The following is a 21,944-nucleotide window of genomic DNA, read 5'->3' as shown; positions in this document are numbered from 1 at the left end:
TGCTTAGAAACAAAGCTCCCAAACTGTGGCCCGCGGACCACTAGTGGCCTGGGAGCGTCATTCAGGGGGTCCATATCACCTCCGCATTTAATATTCATATTGGTTTTCATTTTTATTGTAATCGCTTATACTGCATTTGATTGCATCACAATCTGAATTCTATGGAATGCAAATTGTAATATATTAAAATACAATGTAAGGGGCAATGAAAACACAAATAAAAATCATGCAGCATCTCGCACAGCGCATGACAATTGCTACAAGAGACAGAAAAATCATTAAGGGGTCCACCAAGAGCCTTGGCAATTTTCAAGCGGTCTCTCTGCGTGTGTGGTGTTCAAGAACCACTGGCTTAGAAGCCATTGTGGCATATAAGCAGTATGTAAGTCTATCATCATCATCATCACCACCACCACCACCACCTGCCCTTCACCAAAAGGTCCCAGGGCTGGCCATAACAGTAGGAAAAAAATCAAAAACAGTTTAAATTACAATTCACAACTAGAGTCGGTCCTCATTGTTAAGGTTATATTTGGGGGTATGTGTGTCTTTGAGGTGGAAATTATTGTTTCAGACAAGAGTCATAGACTCCTAAAACTGCAGAGGGGGCCTTTAGTGTATCTGATCCAGGGAACTGAAGCTACAGTATCCCCAAAAGGGTCGCTGACCAGCCTCTGATGGATGACCTCCACTATTGGAGATCTCGCCAGCCTACTAGGGTATTGGTTCCATGGTCACAACTGTTGTTACTGTCACAAAGTTTATCCTAATGTCCAGCTGATATAAACTATAATATTAACATCAATATTACAATATACTATATTAATATATAATATATTATTATTAATAATAAAATATATATCCTGCTGTTCCTCCAGTAGGAGCCCAGGGCAGCAAACAAAAACACTAAAAACACTCTAAAACATCTTAAAAACAGACTTTAAAATATGTAAGCACAAAGCATCCTCAAAAACATCTTCTAAAAGCAACTTGAAAAACATCTTGAAAAAGCCATTCCAGCACAGACGCAAACTGGGATAAGGTCTCTACTGAAAAGGCTTGTTGAAAGAGAAAAAGGTCTTCAGCAGGCGCCAAAAAGACAACAGGGACGACGGCGCCTGTCTAATATTTCAGGGGAGGGGATACTAACCCTAACAGCCCTCACCACCAATGCCGGGCAAAGAAATCAGAATGATTGATCGGTTATCATCAGCCTTGCAGAAGACTCTCCATGCACATTTTGTGTGTATGCAAATCGGGGTGAATGCTCAACGAGAAGAGTCCCAAGGCTACTGGAGGCTCGCCCGTTAGGGCAACTGGAGCAGTTCTCCATCAACCTCAGCCTGCACCCACTCACCTGGGCTTCTTACTTGCCACCAGTTGGGGTGGCTGTGCCTGTCATTGGCGCCACCTACTGTTGGTCCTCCTGTTTCCCACCTTACCAGTCTCAACGGGCAACGGCTGCTGCTGCCCAAGGTACCTGCGTATGGGATCATAGCTCTAGAAATGACAGCAAGCATCGCAACAGGATGGCCGCCTAGCTCAACTCAAAAGCAAAAAAAGAGATGTGTCCTGAAAAGCCAGCAAAAAGGGGGAGTGTATTCTTGAGGCAGAGAGTTCTGTTGTCTGCGCACTGAGCAAAAAAGCCCCTTGTTCTGCATCCCAGCCAATCACACAAGGGGGCATCGCATTCTGCAATGCACTCTGTGCGGGGCTTCCCATGCACTCGAGCCAGAAACTGCAGTCCAGTGCAGAATGTTGCAGCGCAGTCGCCGAGAGGATCGATACCCTGTCAGCGGGTAACACCCTTGCTCAGAGATCTGCGCTGGTTGCTAATTTGTTAGCAGGTCAAGTTCAAGGGGTTACGGTTGGTATCTGAAGCCCTTAACAGTTTAGGACCCGTTTACTTGCAGGGTCGCCTTACCCCACTATTTGTGGAATTGGCCCTGTTACAGCTGCTGCATCATCCTGGTGTTGTAGCCGTAAGAAATCGATTGTTTAGCATGACATCACCACCTACCCTTTGGAACTCCCTGCCAACTGGCCCATCAGGCAGGTGCCTTCTTGTAATCTTCTACTTAAGCTATCCAGTCAGAAACATGCTGATGTGTTTTAATCTTTTTCATTTTCATTATCTTACACATGCTTTTAATTTCTTGTTTCTCTTCTTAAAGATCATTGATTTTTTTTGGTAAACACCTTAGAGGTTTTATTGCAATCAGGCGATACGGAGTTTTTGCAAACAGAACAATCAAATCTTCCAAGGCCACACAGAACTAATTGTTTTGGAGGTAGCTTGCTTTATGTCTCTCATGTGCTCACAGTTCCAGACTATGGAAATTTGGAACCCTTTGTTCTTCAACATCTGCCCACAATTTCTACTTCTCTTTCTCTCTCTCGCTTTCCCCCCTGCAAGTTCTTAGAATAATCTGCCCACCATCTGGGAGGGGAAGGATGCCTTAAATTAGCCAACTCTAGTTTTGGAAACTGTTAGGAAACTTTTCCTCAACTCCACTCACAAACATCTCATGCTAGTCTGGATGCGCCAGAGGGCTCCTCCGCAATAATCGGCCGTTGCATAATGGGAGGTGGAAGAACAAGACAAGTCAGCAGTGGTTCCAAGGCACTGAAAGTGACACTTTGCTGACACTTTGCACCCTCGTTGCTCCTGCAGCTGGTCTGTCGCTTCTTGCCCAGGTTTTGTCGAGGGCCCTGCCCTGCCGCAAATCTATGGCGGAGAAGTTGGCGTGCAGTGTGGCTAACCTCCAAGAAACATTCAATTCTGTCGGCATCGAAAGCTGAATCTATCGAACTCCCCCTTTCCAAAACAACATGAAAACTTAAACACAGCCATCCTTCCAAGTTTGCACTTCTCCAGATTTTGCAATGCACTTCTCTAGGCAACATTTGCAAAAAAGGAGACGGGTGTGTAAAAATGAATACAAGGGAAAATAAAGGAAAATGCATTAGATAAGGAGCAATTTCTTGCAAACATGTGTACATGATTCAAAACCGCAGCCAAAAATGTGTTTATTGGAGAAACTTGCATTAAGATGCTGGAGAATTTTCATGAGGATTTAAAATAAAAAATGTGGAGAACTGAATTTAAGGTTGGAAAAATGAAGAAAGTCAGAGAACTGAAATGGACAGATCTCTTCATCCCTACCCGTAAGAATGTCAGGAGAGCCTGGCCACCGGATCAGGCCAAAAGGGGCCCTTCTAGTTCAGCCTCCTTCTCACAGTGGCCAACCAGATGCTCATAATGGGAAGCCCACAAGCAGGACACAAGAGCAACATCATTTGTTGCCAGTTTGTTTCCGGGCCCAATTCAGGTTACAAGCACACACATCCCTTGTTACAAGGACCTCTTTAGATATGTACAAAAAACAATACAAATTTTTAATTAAAACGTCAGAATACCGATAACCTCAAACTTCCAAAACCAGGAGACATTGCTTGCACGCTCAGAGATGCCAGGTGAATGCCAGCAGGGGCCAAGGAGCAGGAACCTCAAGAGAATGGGAGTTTGGCCCTTGCAGTGATGTGTGGGCCCTTGGCAGGTGCCCAGCAGTGCCTACCTGTGGTGCCAATCCTGGAAGCACCTTATGCCTTGGGGACAATCCAACAACAGATGCAATGATGAAATGGAACAATGTGCTGGTGCCGATTCAGAGAAAGAGAAGGCCTGATGCGGTGAGATAACTACCTTGAAGTGTGTCGAAACACGTTTTCAGAGTGTGAAACAGTTCCAGGGCGCAGCCTCTGTGCTCACCTCTCCTACCCCAGGTGTCACACTCCCTCTGGGCCGCTTTCGGATTTGCCTTGCCATGTAGATGTGTATTTAAATACATGTCAAGCCCTGCCACTTGCAGAGGCTACGCAGATGCTGGAGGGAAGCTCCTCACTGGCCCATCTGTTGCCTTGGGCTGCCAATCTCGTCAGCCTCTCTGCTGAGGTGGCCAGACAGGTTGCCGAGTCAGAAGAAAACTCCACAGGCTGCCTGTCGCGAGCAACTACTCCTGCAAGTTCTTTCAACACCTGGGGTTTCCATCTCGGTGGAGATACAGAGTAGGAGCAGGTAGGACAAGAGGTGGCAGTCCCAGGAATGATATTATATCTAACAAGAGAGGGGACAGTGGAGAGGTGGGAAGGGACCCTTGCAAGCCGAAAGCCGCGTTTTGTCGTAACTCCTGTGGGGAATTTCAGCGTGAGAAGGCTAGAGGAACCAAAATGGATAGGGGAGATCATCTGGATAATAAGGCTGCAGTTACATTCGCTTACTTGGGGGGTAAGCCTCAGTGAACTCAGCGAGGCTTAATTCTGAGCAAACATGCATCATTGCCACCCTGACTCCAAGTCAAGCTTTGTGGTAGGAGTCTGCTGGCAGAGAAGGTGACAACATCTCCAATCACCAGTGCCTACAGCTGCATTGGGAGTCAGAGCAACTTGAAAATGCACGTCTCGTCGGAATTAAGGACGGCGTGCTTTCAGATCCAGAGGGCTCACTTCCGTGTCGGAATGGAAAGCTCTTTCCATTTTGGTCATCTCCGTTTCTAATTTTCCCAAAATGAAATTCACTTCTCATTTCTGGAGCAATTTCTTGTACGCAGTCCCCCACCCCCCCCGGATATATTCATTTTTGTGGACCCTTTTCCCTAACCGATGCATTTTTGCAAACTTTTGTTTGGTTGGCAAACTGCGCCGCAAAATTCAGAAAAGGCTGGATTTCGAAGGATGGCTGTGAGTTTCGGTTCTCAGATTGTTTCGGAAAGTGCGCGTTGGGTAGATTTGGCTTGAACTGCGAACTGAATCAAATGTCACCTACTTCTACATAAATAAATATAGACTCCAGAAGTTGTGGCAAGTCACTGCAACAGATCCTTTGCAATCCTGCTTCTGAAACTCCTTTTAGGAAAAGCCGGGGCATTCTGTTTGGAAAGTGGTAAAACTTCTGCTTTTCATGCAAAAAAAGGTCCCGGGTTCCACACGAGGAATCTCCAAATTGGTCTGACTGAAACCTGATAGGAATCAGTTCAGTGGGTGGCATTGCCTTTCACTGGGTCTAGCACCACCTACTGTTCATGTCCTTGCCTTACCCCAACATTCCATTTCCTCTTCTAAACTTCGATTCAGGATTTTAAAGCCGAATCTATCAAATGAGCACTTTACAAAACAATATGGGAACCGAATCACAGCCATCCTTCAAAATTTGCACTTATCCAAGCTTGCAATGCAATTCTCCAATGAAAGAATGTCACGTTCTCCAATGAAAGAATGTCTGCAAAAATGCATATATTAGGAGAAATTCACACTAGCATGCTAGAGAATTTCCATGAGGACTTTTTAAAAATTGCACACTGACGTGGAAAGGTGGAGAATGGGTTTTAAAATGGGAAAAGCAAGCCCTACTTCAGGGAATAGGATTGCCAGGGATCAGAGACAACTTACAGGAGAGTCCAAAGAATTGAGGCCAGGTCACAGTCCAAGATCAAGTTGGGTGGATGGCAGTCAACAAGAGAGACAAAAGCCAGTCACAGGTCAAGGTCCTGTACCCAGAGAGCACAGGCTCACAGCAAGTCAACAGCCAGCCAAACAGGCGGCACACCAAAGTTGTTCCAGCAACTTTCCCAAGGAACTGAAAGCTTTTATCCTAGAGCCAGCTCAACCGTACCTTAGGTACAGCTGGAGGTCATGAGAGCCATCTAAGGAGCTGGGTCTACTCATAAGGAAGCAGCTCCTTATGAGTAGCCCATTCATCTTGAGGGGTCCTTGCCTTTGAGATGGGCACTCTGCATCTTCGAGCTGTCTTCAGCTCAGAAGTGACTGAGCTTCTGCCTTTGGATCTGGGCTCTCTATAGGAGGGGGGCAGCTGGGGGGAGGGCAGGGAGGGAGAAATTCAATTCAGTTCACATTTAAAACTGGATCTATCAAACTAGCACTTACCGAAACACAGCCATCCTTTGAAATTTGCACTCACCCGAATTTTGCGATGCAGGCATAGATCATGTATCAGTGGACACAGCATACAAAAATGCGTCACACTGGGAGAAATTGCTTGCTAAAATATGTTCTGCATACAAAAAGGTGTTGGTGAAGGGAAACCCACACTAAAATGCAGAAGAATTTCCACGAGGATTGTGAAGAGAAAGAAAAAAATAGCAAATTGCTGCGGAGACACAGAGAACTGAATTTCAGGTTGGAAAACTGGGAACCTGAGAGAATGCAGTAATGGCCACCAGCTCGGATGGCTTTAAAAGAAGATTAGACAAATTCATGGAGGACAGGGGTATCGATGGCTACTAGCCATGATGGCTGTGCTCTGCCACCCTAGTCAGAGGCAGCATGCTTCTGAAAACCAGTTGCCGGAAGCCTCAGGAGGGGAGAGTGTTCTTGCACTCCGGTCCTGCTTGCGGGCTTCCCCCAGGCACCTGGTTGGCCACTGTGAGAACAGGATGCTGGACTAGATGGGCCACTGGCCTGATCCAGCAGGCTCTTCTTATGTTCTTAACTGAAATGGCCTAGTGGCGACTAGCCAGACTTCAGAGTTATACAGAACGCTTTGGTAGGCAAAGATTCTCATACTCCAGCTAGCAGCCAGGTAGCACAAAGGCAAGGAACATTATTTAAGAGATGTGGAAGACCTGGATGGGCAGGTTTGTTCCCCCCCCCTTAGGTGCTAACTAATTTTTCTGTCTCCCTGCTCCCTCTTTTTGGAAGCTCGTGTCAGGATGCCTAGTATATTTGCCTATCAAAGTGCTGAAGTCGACTGGTGTGAGGAGAACTTTGTGCACTCGCCGTACATCGCTGAATACTACAACACGGTAAATCTCCGCAAGGCAGTCTTTCATGGTGATGAGACATTGTTCATGCAGACACACAGCCATGCTTTAGGAATTGATAACCCAGGCCAGCCATTCTGCAGCCTGCAGTAATATTGGAAGGCCATGCTAAACCCCCAAAGGCCCAGTTAGAGAGGGGGAGGATGCCTGTTTTATCCCTCTGGGAGTCCCTGTTCCTAGGCGGCCATCATGCAGGGAAAACATTGCTTGTGAAAATGTGGACCTTAGTCACAATGGTAATGCAATTCAATGCAATGGAAGAAGCAACGAAAGTACAATGAAAAAGCTGGATAGCCAGTATGGCATAGTGATTACAGCGCTGGACGTCAGTTCAAATCCCTGTTTGGCCTCGAGGCTCACTGGGTGACCTGGGGCCAGTCACTGTCTCTCTTAGCCTAATCTGCCTCCGATGGACATAGGGCTGTATCTTCTGACTGAAGGAGATATCAGCCGGCTAGGAATCAAAACAAACCCTCTTGCATTCCAGCAACCTCAAAACTCCAGCATTTCAGGGTCAAACAGTGAAATAAAATGAAACAATCAGTGTTAAAACGTACCAAGGATTCAGGAGGGAGGTCGCTGTTGTTTCTGCTTCGGCGCCATTTCCCCCCGAGCATGTCTACCCCTCAGGGTTGTTGTGAGGCTAAATCAGGAGAGGCAAATGTTTGTATGCCACCTTGAGCTCTTCGGAAGAAAGGCAGAAATGTAATTGTAAATTTGAAAAACTAAAGCTAACACGGGTATTTAATGTGGACGTGCCATGGGCCACCTAATCCGCGCTCCAGTTGTCCACAGACCAGAGTTTGGGAGCGTCTGTGCAAGATCATTGCAAAAAGGTGAGGTCAGAGGCCTCGGGAGCCACTATCATTTCATGTCTTACGCAGCCCTGCTATGGGGAAACAGCAACCAGCACAATAGACGCTGAGCAAGTCAAGCTGGTTTCATCTGCAGATCCAGGTCCAGCAGCTTTGGAAGTGCCTAGATGGAGATTTTGCCTTTCCCATGGCAGGAGCAAGTCACAGAAACACCACGCCCTCCGATTCCCCGGCACCCAACACGCCAGAGTGTGACTGAGAGGGAGGCTTGCTATGATCTCCATCTTCCTGCACCCCACCCCAAGCCACAACGGAGCCAGGGGTTTCGCAAGGGTTCAACACAAGAATCCAAACATATCCTCTGGGCAGAAAGGGATGGAAAGATCTGTCCCTTTCCGTCCTCATTCTTCCAGTCTTAAAGGTGCTTGTTGGCATTTCTTCAGTACTTTGTGTGTGGGTGGCTGCGTTGCTTTCTTAATCCTCATGAAAATCCTCGTGTGAATTTCTCCTAATAAACACGTTTGCACACAGTTTTGACTAATGTGCACAGTTTTGCACAATTTCACCTAATAGAATGCACCTTTGGGTGTGTTATTCACGAATATATTCATTTTGTGTGAACTCTTCCCGCCCTAATACATGCATGTTTGTAAACATTCTTTCATAGATTGATAGGATAGTAAAGTTGGAAGGGGCCTATAAGGCCATCGAGTCCAACCCCTTACTCAATGCAGGAATCCAAATCAAAGCATTCCCAACAGATGGCTGTTCAGCTGCCTCTAGAAGGCCTCCAGGGTTGGAGAGCCCATCACCTTCCGAGGTCATTGGTCCCATTGTCATACCGCTCTAACAGTTAGGACATTTTTTCTGATGTTCAGCTGAAATCTGGCTTCCTGTCACTTGAGCCCATTATTCCGTATCCTGGCCCTCCTCTATGTGACAACCTTTCATGTACTTGAAGAGTGCTATTATCTCTCTTCTCATGCCCAGTGTCATGGCCCCATCAGAGGACTCCTCAGATGAGGACGCCTCGGGAGTAACAGCAGCAGACCCAGGAGCAGCAGGAGACATGGAGGAGCCTCCTGAGAATCCAGCTCCTTCTGCCCCTCAGCTGCAGAGCACCCCAGGGACAGCAGAGGCCCTGCAGCCAGACACAGACAGTGAACAGGATACTCCCCCCTCACCTGCAGAACGTAGACAGCAGGAGGTCAGGCAGAAGAGAGGCAGGCCTGTCTCCTTAAGGCCCAAACGCTGAGGGCTCACACCTGCTGTCCATCCTGCTCTTTATAAGGCACACCTTGGCTGCAGCTTGTTGCTGACTGCAATGTCAGGCGTGGCTTTGTGTAGACCTAGTTTCCCTGCAGCATCTCTTTGACTGACCTCCTTGGCAATTGATCCCGGACCTCCACTGACCTCGCTTCTGGACTTCTGACTCGGCAAGTACGCTTCGGATAGGCCTGGCAGATTTACAACCCGACTGCTGGCTAAGGACTTTCCTTCCCTGCCAAAGACCCAGGAATTTCCAGCCCCCCCCCCGGACACTGCTGATGCAGTGTAGAGCTGACACCCAGCTCTTTCAGTCTCTCCTCATAGGGCTTGGTTTCCAGTCCCCTGATCATCCTTGTTGCCCTCCTCTGAACCTGTGCTAGTTTGTCTGCATCCTCCTTAATGAACTTGTTCCAGTTTGAGAAGTGCATCACAAAATCTGGATAAGCACGAGTTTTGAAGGAGGGCTGTGTTTCGTTTATCATATTTTTTCGGAAAGTGTGAATTTGATAGATTTGGCTTTAAATGTGAACTGAATCAAAATTTCCCCCATCCGTATGTGCAGGCCAGGACGGCGATAACAGGATGGTGCGTGTATCTCTGCAGATGAGAATCTAATGTTTGTGTGTGGGGGGAGCTCATAAGCAGCTGATGGGAGAATCTGTAGCAGCCGGAACCAGAAACTGGTCAAGCCAGTCCCTTTGTTAAGGCACTGGTCCTGGCCAAGTCTGTTAAGCATGACTGAAGAGCCAGCCACGTTGCCACAGGAATAACTGGCAGGTGATGCTCTTTCAGGAGGGGGTAGGCTTCACCTCCCCCTCACCTGGCTGGACGCCATCTTATAGGCAGGAAACCAATAGCCCAGGAGGTAGACTTGGCTAGTCTGGGGCTGGGAGCCAGCAAGGCACAGAGTGGCTTGCCTCTCTCTCTGTGCTGAACCCAAAGTTATGGGTCTCCCCCGGCAATGAAGCTCACTGCGGGATCTTGGGCCGGTCACTGCCTCTCACCCTAACCTACCTCACAGGGTTGTTGCGAGGATAAAACGGGGAGGAGGGAGAACCATGTTTGCAAACTGCCTGGAGCTCCTGGGAGGAAAGGTGGGACAGAGATGTAATAATACTTCAGTAAACAATAGCAACAACAATAACGCGGCTGTCTTCTCATTCCTTGTTCCAGTTCAGCAACCTGTTCTTTTTCATCATGGCGCCTCTGATAGTATGGATGAGCCCCCAATACATGAATTACAGTCCGGTGCCTGTCCAAGGCCTCGCCATTCTGCAGGTGTTTATTGGTAGGTTGTGGGAGTATTAGAAATGTGCCCATTTTTCTTTCCTCAGATCTCAGGTCAGAAACAAGATTGTCTGGGTGGGTGCTTGGGTGCGGCTCCACCAGAATGAACAGCGACTAATAAATCCTATAATAATAATAATAATAATAATGATGATGATGATGATGATGGCACCAGCAAATGCAGCAGTGCTGACTAGCCACATTTTGAAGGATGTTAACCAGCAGTAATATACGTTGCCGTCTAAAGAACTGGAGGCACAGCTTGACCGTCTACAGACGGGTCTTTCAGAAAGACCATTCAGTGAATATATTTGTGAAAATACTGTACAAAAATGCATTCTGTTAGGAGAAACTGCTTGTCAAAAACTTGTGCCTTGCTCAAAACTGAGCAGACAAAAATATGTTTATTTGGGGAAATGTTCATGAGAGTTTAAACACAACACAACAAACAAACGGCAAATTGCTGCAAAAACCTGGGGAACTGAGCGTCAGATTGCAAAAGTAAGCAACACAGAAAACCAAAATGGACAGGTCCTGTCACCCCTGCGGGGTAGCTGAACAAAAAAGGATCTCAGGGCCCAGCCCAGTCACAAAAGCTTTTGTAAAATTTGCACTAACTAAATTTTGTATAAAGAAGCATATTTAGCCTGATTCTCATTTTCTTACGTTGAAGCCGCAGACCATGAAAAAGACAAATAATTGGGTGTTAGAACAAATTAAACCAGAACTATTACTAGAAGCTAAAATGCTGAAACTCTGTGGACACATCATGAGAAGACATGATTCACTAGAATAATGCTGGGAAAAACAGAAGGGAGTAGAAAAAGAGGAAGGCCAAACAAGAGATGGATTGATTCCATAAATGAAGCCACAGACCTGAACTTACAAGATCTGAACAGAATGGCTCACGACAGATGCTATTGGAGGTTGCCGATTCATAGGACAACGTCCCTGGGACCAGGGGGCCAAACTGTGCCTGGAAACATTTGCGACAAATCCAAATGTGTGCATGCTGTTTGGAGTTACCCCGGGTGGCAATGGCGAAAGCATCCTGTGCACACTTATAGGCCGCTTGTTCTTTCAGTGGGCTAATGACCAGCCGCATTGTTCAGGGGCAAGAGCGGCACGGTTCTTAGGACAGAAAGTGGGGCAGTGTGGCTGGTGCTGATTGGGACCAGCAGGGCAGGAAAACAGCAGTAGAGAGAGACCAATGACAGACAGTAGCCACCTCCGGATTGGTTGTACAGTAAGTCAGACGGCAGGCAGTTGGGGCCACCCTCGGCGGGGCAGGGCCCCATTAACCCTGTCAGGCCAGACTCCAGTGAGGTGGGGTCTCCTCTAAAGGCGCCCCATCACAGGTTGGACGGTGCGAGAGGTAACACAGGTCCGTCTGTGCCATTACAGGCGTGTTCTCCATCTACTTTCACATGACCCTCAGCTATGCAGGACAGTTGCTTGATGAGATCGCTATTCTGTGGACGATGGGCTGGTGCTACGCTTTCTGGTTCCCAATGCGTCATTTCCCAGGATTCATCAAGAACAGGTATGTAATGGGGGGGGTTGAGGAGAGAATCAGGAACCAGCTGCTCCTGTTTAAGCAGGGGGTGGGGAAGCTTTTCCATCCGGAGGGCCGCATTCCCTTCTCGGCAATCTTCCCAAGGGCCACATGTCAAGGGTGGGCGGAGCAATGAATACAAATATTACCTTTGTGTAATAGGCTAGTCTGTGTGCACATACACGCACACTGTTCCTTTCTGCCCTCCACCCAGGTAAGCAACAGGCATGATCAGAGTTCAAGGAAAAATTTCCAGCCAGTCAAAAACGTTCAAGGAATAAAGCAAGGCCTGGGGGAAAGGGGGCGTGGCCTGGGGGAAAGTCCCGAGATGGATGAACTCATGGGGCAAGGCAGGTTAGACGTTTCAGCACCATGGATAGCTCCTACTAAGGAAGTTGCTCCTAAGTGTTTCAGCACCATGGATAGCTCCTAGTGAGGAAGTTGCTCCGAAACTGGACTAAAGGGGCTTTTGGCCTAACCCAGCACGGATCTTATTTATTTATATTTATTTATTAATTAAACTTATATACCGCCTGACTAGCAATAGCTCTCTGGGCGGTGAACATCAAAAAATACAATAAAATTACACAATCTCATAATCTTATGTCCTTAGAAGCTCCCTGCCTCCAACCATGGGGTCAGAGCACAGCCGTCATGGCTAATAGTCATTAATAGCCTTATTCTCCATATATTTGTGTCTTCACCCTGTTGCTTGTTTTGCAAAGGACCCTCAGCGATCCAGCACACATACTGTGCTGTTTTTACCCTGACAGGGAGCAGTTCATGTCGTTGGTGGCCATTCTGACTGTCCTGAGCAGCCTGATGACCTTCTTGAAACCAGCCCTGAACGCTTACGCTCTCAACTGCATTGCCTTTCACATCGTCTACTCGACCTGCGTGGAAGTCAGGAAGTAAGAATAGGTGGAGGGCATTGCAACCATACAAACATTTGAAAGGCTATTTCAGGGTCGTCCACCCTCCTGTTCTCTTGACTTTGCCCCATTTACAATCAGTAATGTCAATGACTGAGGGCTGGACTTGTTCTGCATCTGGGGCCCCTTTTCCCCCTTGGTGGACATCCGATCTGTGTTCCTGAAGCATGTGCTCCAGCCTCTGAGTGATGATGTAGTGGTGGTAGCAGTGGGATCCCCAGACCAGAGAGAGTTCCTAGGGAGGAGTCATGGGCAAGAATGAAGACATCACCATTCCTTGGGATTCTTCCTCAGAGGTGACTTCTGGCGGAGGGATTGTCTTACTCATGGCTGCTTGCTGGGATGGTCCAAACAGAGGACAATTCCCACTTCTGCAGGACTCCTGCACTGATGTAGTCATGTCCAGGGTTCAGGTCCTAGGCAATGAAAGCCAGAACAGGGGCTCATACAGAGAGAAAACACAGATCTGTTTTTGTGGGTAGACTCAGCAGAGTCTTCAATTATTCAATTAATTTGGTCCATGTTTTTTTCTGTGGGACACTAACGGGCCCAGTCCTTTAGGAACGCCTGGGCTAATGGAAGGCTCTAACCATCCTGAATTTTGGCCTCTCTTCCTTAGGTGTAATAACCCCCGCGTCCACCGCCTGTTTGCAACAATGGTAGCATGGTGGATCATCTCCATTTCCTGCTGGCTAACTGATAAGTTTTTATGTGGAGTCTGTCAAAAGGTCAGCTTCAGCTACTTTCACAGCTTCTGGTAAGGAGAGGTCAAATATTTGTTCTTGGCTGCCTCACAGGGCAGATTGGGTGGTGACAGACTTCGGATGGACATTAGGATAAACTTTGTGACAGTAACAACAGTTGTGACAATGGAACCGATACCCTAGTAGGCTGGCGAGATCTCCAGTAGTGGAGGTCTTCCATCAGAGGCTGGTCAGCGACCCTTTTGGGGATACTGTAGCTTCAGTTCCCTGGATCAGATACACTAAAGGCCCCCTCTGCAGTTTTAGGAGTCTATGACTCTTGTCCGAAACAATAATTTCCACCTCAAAGACACACATACCCCCAAATATAACCTCAACGATGAGGACCGTCTCTAGTTGTGAACTGTAATTTAAACTGTTTTCAGTATTTTTTTCCTACTGTTATGGGTCCTTCTCGTGAAGGGTAGGTGGTGACGATGATGATAATATATTCCTTTTGAACACAAGTATACATATATTCCACTTCAAAGACACACATATCCCCAAACACACAGGGCCTGCTCTAGTTATGAATTGTAATGTTTCAAATGCATTTTAAAGTTGTATTTTAAATCGCTGTGGCCTGCCCTGGGACCTTCTGGTGGTGGGTGGGTTACACATTTAATACTAATACTAATAGTATTAAATACACATACCTCCCAGACACACACTTGCCAACATGAGACACTTGAGAGAGAGAGATTTTAGGACCCTCTCTAATGGTGAACGCAATTTGTTTTAAACTGTTGTTAATATTGTTGTGACCCACCCTGGGACTTTCTGGTTATACATTTCACAACAACTACCACCACCGCCGCCAGTTCTCCTTTTCGCCACGGGTCTTCTGCCTGAAAGAGACACGTCCCCCTGAACACACACTCAACAAGGCATGTTTCTTTTAACCACAGGCATGTTTTTATCAGTGTGGCCCTCTTCTACTGTGCCAACGTGTGCATGTACTTCGACGTCGCATTTGAACTGCCAAGCGCGGAGCCAGACGTGGAGTATTGGCCCAGCAACACCAGCTTCATATCGATGCCTTACATCAGCCTCCCAAATCTGCATAAACAGTGCTAGCGTGGCCTCAAGATCAAAGACGGTCCGAGGAGACCTGTGCTGTCCCTAACATGTCCAAAGATTGCATCCAGTGTAGTGCCAAGTTAGAAGCCACTTAGCGGTGTGTATGTTCTGCTTGTGAAATGTTTTGCGCTAACCAGATGCTGTTGTGCACAAGCCGGCTGCAGATCACCATGTTGCGCTGTAGATTGTGCAATCTGTTGCATCAACAGGTTTCTGCTAGTGCAGCTGTTGGGTTGGATTCCTCTGTCGCGCAGTGGTGAAATTCACACACCCACTAGTGCAAGAGGCCTTGTGCTAGCAAACAGAGAACAGTGGGTGCAACTCAAAAGTATTTAAGCTATCTATTCAGGGAGGCCATTGCTGTGAGATCTGGAGGGGCAACTGGGAATGTGGGACGGACGATACTGGACCATACAATTTGCTCACCCCATAAGTGTGTTCTGCCTCGTTTCCCTATTAAACTACATTTAAAGAAAACTGCATACATGCATTTGCATGGGAATTTGTATTATTTACTCTCACAACAACACATTTTAAAAAGAGGATGCATTTCCTCTCCATACATTTGGAGAAGCACAAAATCCAGTGGAAATTTCCAATCTGCTCATTACTCTGAGAAGTGCAGATCAAGAGCCCTTCCAGACAGGTGTTTTATGGTGGGTGGGGTCTGCAACATCTTTGTGACACATAAGTGCATCTGTGACGGATTTTGCTCGACTTCCACTCGTTCTGCAATCCTTCAGCAAGGTTATACTACAACATTGCTGTCCGGAGGGTCTATAGTGCAGTCCAAGTGGGACACCACTTCTGACAAGCGGAGCTTATGACAACTGAGAGGCAAGATGGATCTGCCAGTCAGTGTATCCAATAATGAGTTAGGCAGAGAAATGATCAGGCTTGGAATATGGTTTTCTATATCACCTAAGAAAAACTCAGGGGCACTTTGCCCAGATACAGCGACTTCTTTCTCCTCAAGAAAAAAAAACAATTCTGTGTATGCTCAGAGGCACTTAGGTACCAGAAATTTTATAAGAGAAACAAAGGACCCAATCCTAGATGCTCCTGATCAGATCTTTTATTTTCATTCTCCATCATGCTTATTCCCCTCCACCATCCCTTCCTCTCCCATCTCTGAAGGCCTCAGAATGTTCTACTGCCAACCTGGAACCCTTTCCTGAGTAACCATCAAAACAGAACTACTTGTTCTCCATGGCAACAGCCTCCAGGAAGTCAGTCCTCGCGGAGACGTCCCCCCTCCCCTCCGCAAAGGGCGTCCAGATGGGAAGACTGCCCTTCAGCACCACAAAGGGATTATGCAGCAACCCAAACTCTTCTACCCGCAGCATGAGACGTACACCCCCAGGCCTTTAGACCAACCGGACGGCCACCCAAACCAACCCTTCCCAGCTTTTGTCCTCCCTGAAAACCTTGCCTCCGTAGGTAGGATAGATTTCAGCCAGTGGTGGTTTTCCCTTGGCCTTCAGGGATGCAGCTAGTGACCTCGCATCAAGCCCAGATGCAGCCTCCATGACAAATGCCTAGGGAGTCTGGAGAGCCAAAGGTTCCCCCACACCTCGTCCAGGTGTTTCTGGGCTTCAAGAGGGTGGCGATGAGGGAGCGTGTTCTTGGGTCATCCCCTCCCCTTCCAAAATACAGATTTGCTCCAACCTCCTTTCCTTTCCCCTGCTAGTGGCAGATCCAGATATTCTGTCGGGCCAATTTCCCACCTAGTCTGCACATTTTTTGTGATAAGCATGTCTTGCATATAATTGCACCAACGTGCCACATATGTTGCTGCAGACTGCACCATTTTGCTACAGAAGGAAACACGGTGACAGTGCATTCCACCAAAACAAATGCCTTTTCAAATGATATTCCATTATTTCTTGGTGAGGGGTCAAGCACAGGAGGATGAAATTCCATGTGGGATCCAGACCCACCCCACGCCACAAATTTGGTCTAGAAAAAGAGCTCTTCCGAAACACAAAACCACACGTAAATACACAACAGCTTTCTGATGCACAGAGGTAACAGGAGAGTAAAGAGCATTTGAGAGCAATTCAGACTCACAACTGAGATCTTGCAAAACTCATTGCAGAAAGATATGCACAAGAAGAAAAGAAAGAACGCCCAACCTGTTTGAAAAACAGATAGGAACAGAGGTCAGGACAAGGCCAAGCAAAGCAGCAGTCTAAAGGAGCCATTTGCTTTGATTTGGATTCCTGCATTGAGCAGGGGGTTGGACTTGATGGCCTTATAAACCCCTTCCAACTCTATGATTTGGCTGAGAACTGAGCTCTTGCAAAACTCACTGTAACACAGACAGAGAAGGTCCCAGCAAAAAGGCACAATAGTTTTGTATTCATAGAATAGTAGAGTTGGAAGGGGCCTATAAGGCCATCAAGCCCAACCCCCTGCGCAATGCAGGAATCCACTGCAGGAAGGTCGGCTATAAAAGGCAAAGCAAAGCAAACTGGCAGCGTAAAAGAACAAGGCAGCTTGCAATGCAACTCTTTTGCTAAGGGCCCACCCAAAGGGCAACCCTTCGCTGAGCCCCTTGGTGCTCAAGCCAGAAGCAGAGCAAGAAGGTCGTAGGGAAAAGCAGGGGGGGAATGACAAGAGCAGACGAGAACAGCGGACAGAGCACGAGGGGTTTCTTTTTATGTGTGTTGATGTTACAGGGACACCCAGTTTGTACCATCCCCACAATCAAGAGAAGGATCTACCCCCAGCAGGTAACGCTTATGCGGTGCGTAGACAGGAAGAACTAAGGGGAGGGAAGATCAACAGGTATCCTTGAAAGAAAATTGAGGGAATTGCCCTTCTGTCACCTGCTGTATCAATCATGCCAAATCCATCATTTCTGATATAATAATTTTTGGTCGGTTTTCTCTGTGGCATAAACTGGTTTCTGATTTTTCTTGCCATGGCGGGGGGGACGGGGGACGCACAGGAGCCCTGCTGAACATAGGACAGGCACACTCATTTTTTTCCACAGGGCATCTACACAACCATCCCATCAGTGACTTCCTGCGTTTCCCACCTAAATTATTCCATCTTTTCTCAGGCTGCCCTGCCAACATTTCTGACTTGTTTTGGGTGAGCAGAGCAGGAGAGCAATCTGTGCAGGTGCAGCCGGTCCCTCTGCCAGATTTTGCAAAGAGGCTGGAAAAATTTAAAGTGGCTTTGATATGCTGTTTTTTTAATGACATTTTAATTAATGCTAAATAGCTTCAAAAAAAAAAAGCCCAACAGACCTCACCGCCTCTCCCATTCGTTGCAACGCGTTCCTTCCATTTGTCTTCCGTCTTCCTGATTTTCTTGCCACGCTTTCGGACTTCTTAAACTATTATTTGCAAACTCAATGCAGTTTCCAGCTTTTTAAAAAGCCTTGGGAGCAACCAGGCAGCAGCACTGAAATAAAGCAAGCGCTTTAGCACAACTCAAAGAATCGGTTTTAAAAGAAAACAGTGACTTAAAATGATTTTGTTTTTTTTAAGAAATGGCTGATATGGGGAATTGACCTGATATGGCTAAGGTTATGCCTACTCTGTGGAACTGTCCTTGAAGACAATTTGGAAACTTCACCTGGTCCAAAATGAAACAGCCAGATTACTGGCTGGGGTTCCCTTTAGATCTCATATAACCCATTTTAAAACAACTGCATCGGTTGCTGGTTCATTTCCGGGCCCAATTCAAAGTGCTCACGTTAGCATGTAAAGCCCTAAACATAGGCCCCAGATATCAGAAAGGCTGCCTCCTACCCTACAGACCCTCTTGGGTGCTGTGAGCAGCAGAGGGGGGGCCCTTGATAGTTCTGCCACCCTCAGAAATTCAGGGAATGGCGGCCCGGGAAAAGGGCCTTCTCTGTGGCAGCCCCTAAGATGAGGCGCTCCCTCCCCGCAGAAGTGCACCAGGCAACTTCACTGTACAGCTTTCAGCAAATGCTGAACACGCACCTCTTCACCCTGGCCTTTGACACCTGAGATGTATAGCTTAGAGCTTAGAGCTGAAGAGTATGATTGGGAAGACGAGGAATGACCCGTCTGGAATCACCCTGAAATTCCAGATTTTCCCTTATTTCATTGGAATCATGGTGTCACCACCCTAGATTATATCACCTGAGAAAATTGTACAGAATCAGCCAAAGCCAAGAGACCCACATTTGGCCTCTCTGCCAGGGTAGGCAACAGCACTTATCTGGGCCCTGCTCTGTAATATTTAGGTTGCATCCATCATTAGTCATACTCAGAGCGGACCCATCAGAATTAATGGACTCAGCCGCTCTAATTTCAGTGGGCCCATTCTGAGTAACACTTAAGCTGGATGCTAGCCTTTGGAGTGTATTTACAAATAAGCAGCTTGAGCAAAGGCAAATCCACTGCCCACCATCACAGTCCCCCAAAGGATCCGTTACCAGAGCCCAGGGAAAACTGTCCTCCTTTCATGGCTTCCGTCTCAAAATTGCGGCTTCTCTTACAAACTTAGCCTTACCCTCATCTGCAGAGGGCAGCAGAGAGGAGACTTTTTTTCATTTGAAGCACTTTTAAATACACCTCCCTGTCCAGCTCTTCCGCCGAAAACGTCCCCAGTACAAACCACTTCTGCCAGTGCATCTCCCAGTCCTGGGCAGCGTCTGATGCTTCCTGCCCCAGTTGCTTGTCTCCAGCATAAGCAACTCAGCTGGGACTTGCATCCGGGTACATTTGCAGAGGGTTGCACAAGAGACACTTCCCTAAATATCGAGCCATTAGTCCCAAGGGTTAGGGACCTCAAATTTGGGGCCCAAATGAGGCCCTCAGAACTCTCCCCCAGGCCATGCCTCACATCCTTTTGGGGTGTTTTTGCTTGGCCAGAAATGAACTCCGATCGCGCCGCTTGCTTGTCTGGATGATGGGGTGTGTGTCTGTGTGTGTGTAAACTAGCTTAATGGCCAAAGCTAGAAATTGTTAATTATTCTGCCCTCTTTTGTCCTGGGCCTCTCCCACCGCCAGCATGCAGCCCCCTAGAAGGGAACGCGGCCCTCAGGCTGAAATATGCTCCTCGCAGGAATGCATGGGAGATCAGCACCGTACATTCAAAGCACATCCAACACACATTTAAATCACTTCCCCCCAAAATATATCATGGGGACTGTGCTTTGGTTCTCCTGTTGTTTCAGAAAGTGCGAATTTGATCGATTCGGCTTCACATGCGGACTGAATCGAATTTCTCCCCCACCCCTAAAGCCTTCCTAAAGTGTCTAAAGCCTTCTGTCATTCATTTTACTCTCTCCCTCCCCAGGATTCCACATGGCTCCCTGCGGGTGCTTCTTTGACCCCCGGATTTACCGCATCGAGTGGGCGACGGCCAACTTTGTCCAGCCCTCGGTGTACAAACTCTCCAGCGGGTCAGGTCCCCCAAACACGTACCTCCTGGACAGCCAGAAATACCTCAAGGGCCCTGTCCAATCAGTCCCGTATCCGGATTACCAGCCTGCCACCAACAGCCCTCAGTTCGTTTTGCCCTTCTTCAAGCCTGTGGGCCCCACGGCCCACTTGGTGGATCCCATCGGCTTTGTCGGCAACCCTGCCCATGGATCCTCCTTCATGGAGGCATCCTCTCTCCACAGCGGCCTGGTGCTGCAGACCAAAGAACACAAAACCCTCACCATGGTGCCCGGGCTGAATCTGAGTGAGCAGCCTGCCCCGGCAGGACCCTACAAGCCCCTGAAAGACTGCGATGATTTGCCCTTCCAAGCGTACAAGGTCTTCCCTCTGGAAGAGGGAGGATTCGAACGAAATGACCAGACTCTGGATTTCACAGAGGACCCTCCAGTCCTGAAAGCCCCTCCTGAAGACCACCAAACTGCTCTCAGCATGCCAAGCGCAGAGATCATGACAGAATCGGAGGCCTGCGTGGACTTGGAGAGCCTCATCACCAATGGGAAACCATTGGTAGAAGACGATAATGAAGAGTCCTTCAACCTTCCTGACAAGGTCCTGCTGGAAGATGCCATGAAGCTCTTCGACTGCTCCCCTGTCAACTCTGACACGGAGGCATCCCTGGATGGTTTCAGCAACGGTGGCCCCAGCAGGCACCTGGGGGACAACCTGAGGGACAGCTGCTTCTCGGGCGAAGATTCGACCAGCGACATCCGGTCGCTCAACTTGCCCGACGAGCTCTTGTCTTTCGATTACAGTGTGCCAGAAATCGTCAGCGCCGTGACAAGCTTGGATTACCTCTACGACGTGAATGTGTTTGAGGAGGAATCGCAGTGGGAAGGCCAGCCAGCCTCCCAGCCTCTCTCAAAACACGACTTCCACGAGGATCCCGGGGAGAAAACAAAGTCCAGCACTACAACCGCCAAGAAAACAAAATCTGCTGCTAGCAAACCAAAGGGGGTGTCCATGCAGGGGGGCGACAGTGAACCTCAGGGGCTGGAACCCACTGCCCTGGCCAGCTAACTAAACTTGGGGTTGTCTTGTTTGATCAAGGATGGGGACAGGGTTAGCCCCAGAGACCCTGCCATTTTGTCTATTAAAAAAAAAGAGCTTTGTAGAAATTTGAGTTGTCTCTCTGGGAGGACTCACTGTGTAAATTAAATCTTATATGGAATCCGGTTTTAACTTACATAGCTCCCCTGCACTCATGCGAATTGTAGTTTGGGTGGGTGGGGGAGTCAAGATCCTGCTCTCCTTCAGACTACAGTTCCCTGTAAAACAGGCCAAGGCTGCATTTTCCAAATGCACATTTGATCTGGTATAAGCTTATGCAGTGATAACAGGAAGCCTCTTTTCAGAATGATTCACCTTGCAATCTCTCTACGTCAGAAGAGATTTGATGAGCCAATCATGCTTAATTTTTAATAAATTGGCAGGGACCGATTGGAGGAAAACAAGCACAGAGCAGGGTTAGCTGTCTGCCTCCTGGCTGGCCAGAGGCTCCTCTAAACATCAGAACAGCCTGCTGGATCCGGCCAGTGGCCCACCTAGTCCAGCATCCTGTTCTCACAGTGGCCAACCAGATGCCCATTATGGGAAGCCAGCAAGCAGGACTGGAGCACAAGAGCAACTCTCCTGCGGTTTCCAGCAACCAATATTTGGAAGTATGCTCCCTCTGAGGGAGGCAGAGCATAGCCATCGTGGCTAGTCGCCTTTGATTGCCTTCTCCTCTGTGCCCTTGTCTGTCTCATTCTCTTTTGAAGCCCTCCAAGTTGGTGGCTGCCACTGCCTCTTGTGGGAGCCAAGTCCATAGTTTAACTCTGCGCTGCGTGAAGCAGTCCTTCCTTTTGTCTGCCCTGAATGCCATAGTGCAGCGGGATGAGGCAGAGAACTGACTAGGCTAAAGGGCAATACTGTACGGACATCTGGCTGCATCACTTAAAATAGGACGCTGGACACGCAAGGGGGTGGTGAGGTAACAGGGGCGTCGCTAATTGCACG

General features: G+C 47.9%; 2 protein-coding genes across 3 annotated transcripts; both read left to right on the top strand.

The window, feature by feature from the left end:
• Positions 1–3,830: 3,830 nt before the first annotated feature.
• Positions 3,831–14,997, top strand: ACER1 (alkaline ceramidase 1). Of its 2 annotated transcripts, XM_061600918.1 has the most exons (7): positions 3,833–4,078; positions 6,718–6,821; positions 10,097–10,211; positions 11,615–11,753; positions 12,539–12,676; positions 13,317–13,454; positions 14,349–14,997. In XM_061600918.1, exons 2-7 carry the CDS (start codon positions 6,729–6,731, stop codon positions 14,515–14,517), a joined length of 792 nt encoding a protein of 263 aa, XP_061456902.1. In that variant the 5' UTR covers positions 3,833–4,078; positions 6,718–6,728; the 3' UTR covers positions 14,518–14,997. The 2 variants fall into 2 exon arrangements, with proteins under 2 accessions (XP_061456903.1, XP_061456902.1); XM_061600919.1 differs by lacking the exon at positions 6,718–6,821 and having other exon boundaries at positions 3,831–4,078.
• An 836-nt stretch (positions 14,998–15,833) lies between these two features.
• Positions 15,834–20,966, top strand: PRR22 (proline rich 22). Its single transcript, XM_061601815.1, has 3 exons — positions 15,834–15,960; positions 17,202–17,255; positions 19,804–20,966. Exons 1-3 carry the CDS (start codon positions 15,834–15,836, stop codon positions 20,964–20,966), a joined length of 1,344 nt encoding a protein of 447 aa, XP_061457799.1.
• The last annotated feature ends 978 nt before the right edge of the window (positions 20,967–21,944 follow it).

The sequence above is a fragment of the Rhineura floridana genome, chromosome 18 (genome assembly GCF_030035675.1).
Source record: "Rhineura floridana isolate rRhiFlo1 chromosome 18, rRhiFlo1.hap2, whole genome shotgun sequence".
NCBI lineage: Eukaryota > Metazoa > Chordata > Lepidosauria > Squamata > Rhineuridae > Rhineura > Rhineura floridana.
Note: the sequence above shows the minus strand (reverse complement) of the source record. Positions and strands in the feature narration are given on the sequence as shown.

Bases quoted from the DNA above. Each gene is read 5' to 3' on its own strand.
- PRR22 (XM_061601815.1), top strand. From the start codon at position 15,834: ATGCAGCAACCCAAACTCTTCTACCCGCAGCATGAGACGTACACCCCC. The intron at 15,961-17,201 runs GTAGGATAGATT...TTGATGTTACAG, and splicing joins TGAAAACCTTGCCTCCGTAG to GGACACCCAGTTTGTACCAT. The intron at 17,256-19,803 runs GTAACGCTTATG...CTCCCTCCCCAG, and splicing joins GAAGGATCTACCCCCAGCAG to GATTCCACATGGCTCCCTGC.
- ACER1 (XM_061600918.1), top strand. From the start codon at position 6,729: ATGCCTAGTATATTTGCCTATCAAAGTGCTGAAGTCGACTGGTGTGAG. The intron at 6,822-10,096 runs GTAAATCTCCGC...TCCTTGTTCCAG, and splicing joins TCGCTGAATACTACAACACG to TTCAGCAACCTGTTCTTTTT. The intron at 10,212-11,614 runs GTAGGTTGTGGG...GTGCCATTACAG, and splicing joins CATTCTGCAGGTGTTTATTG to GCGTGTTCTCCATCTACTTT.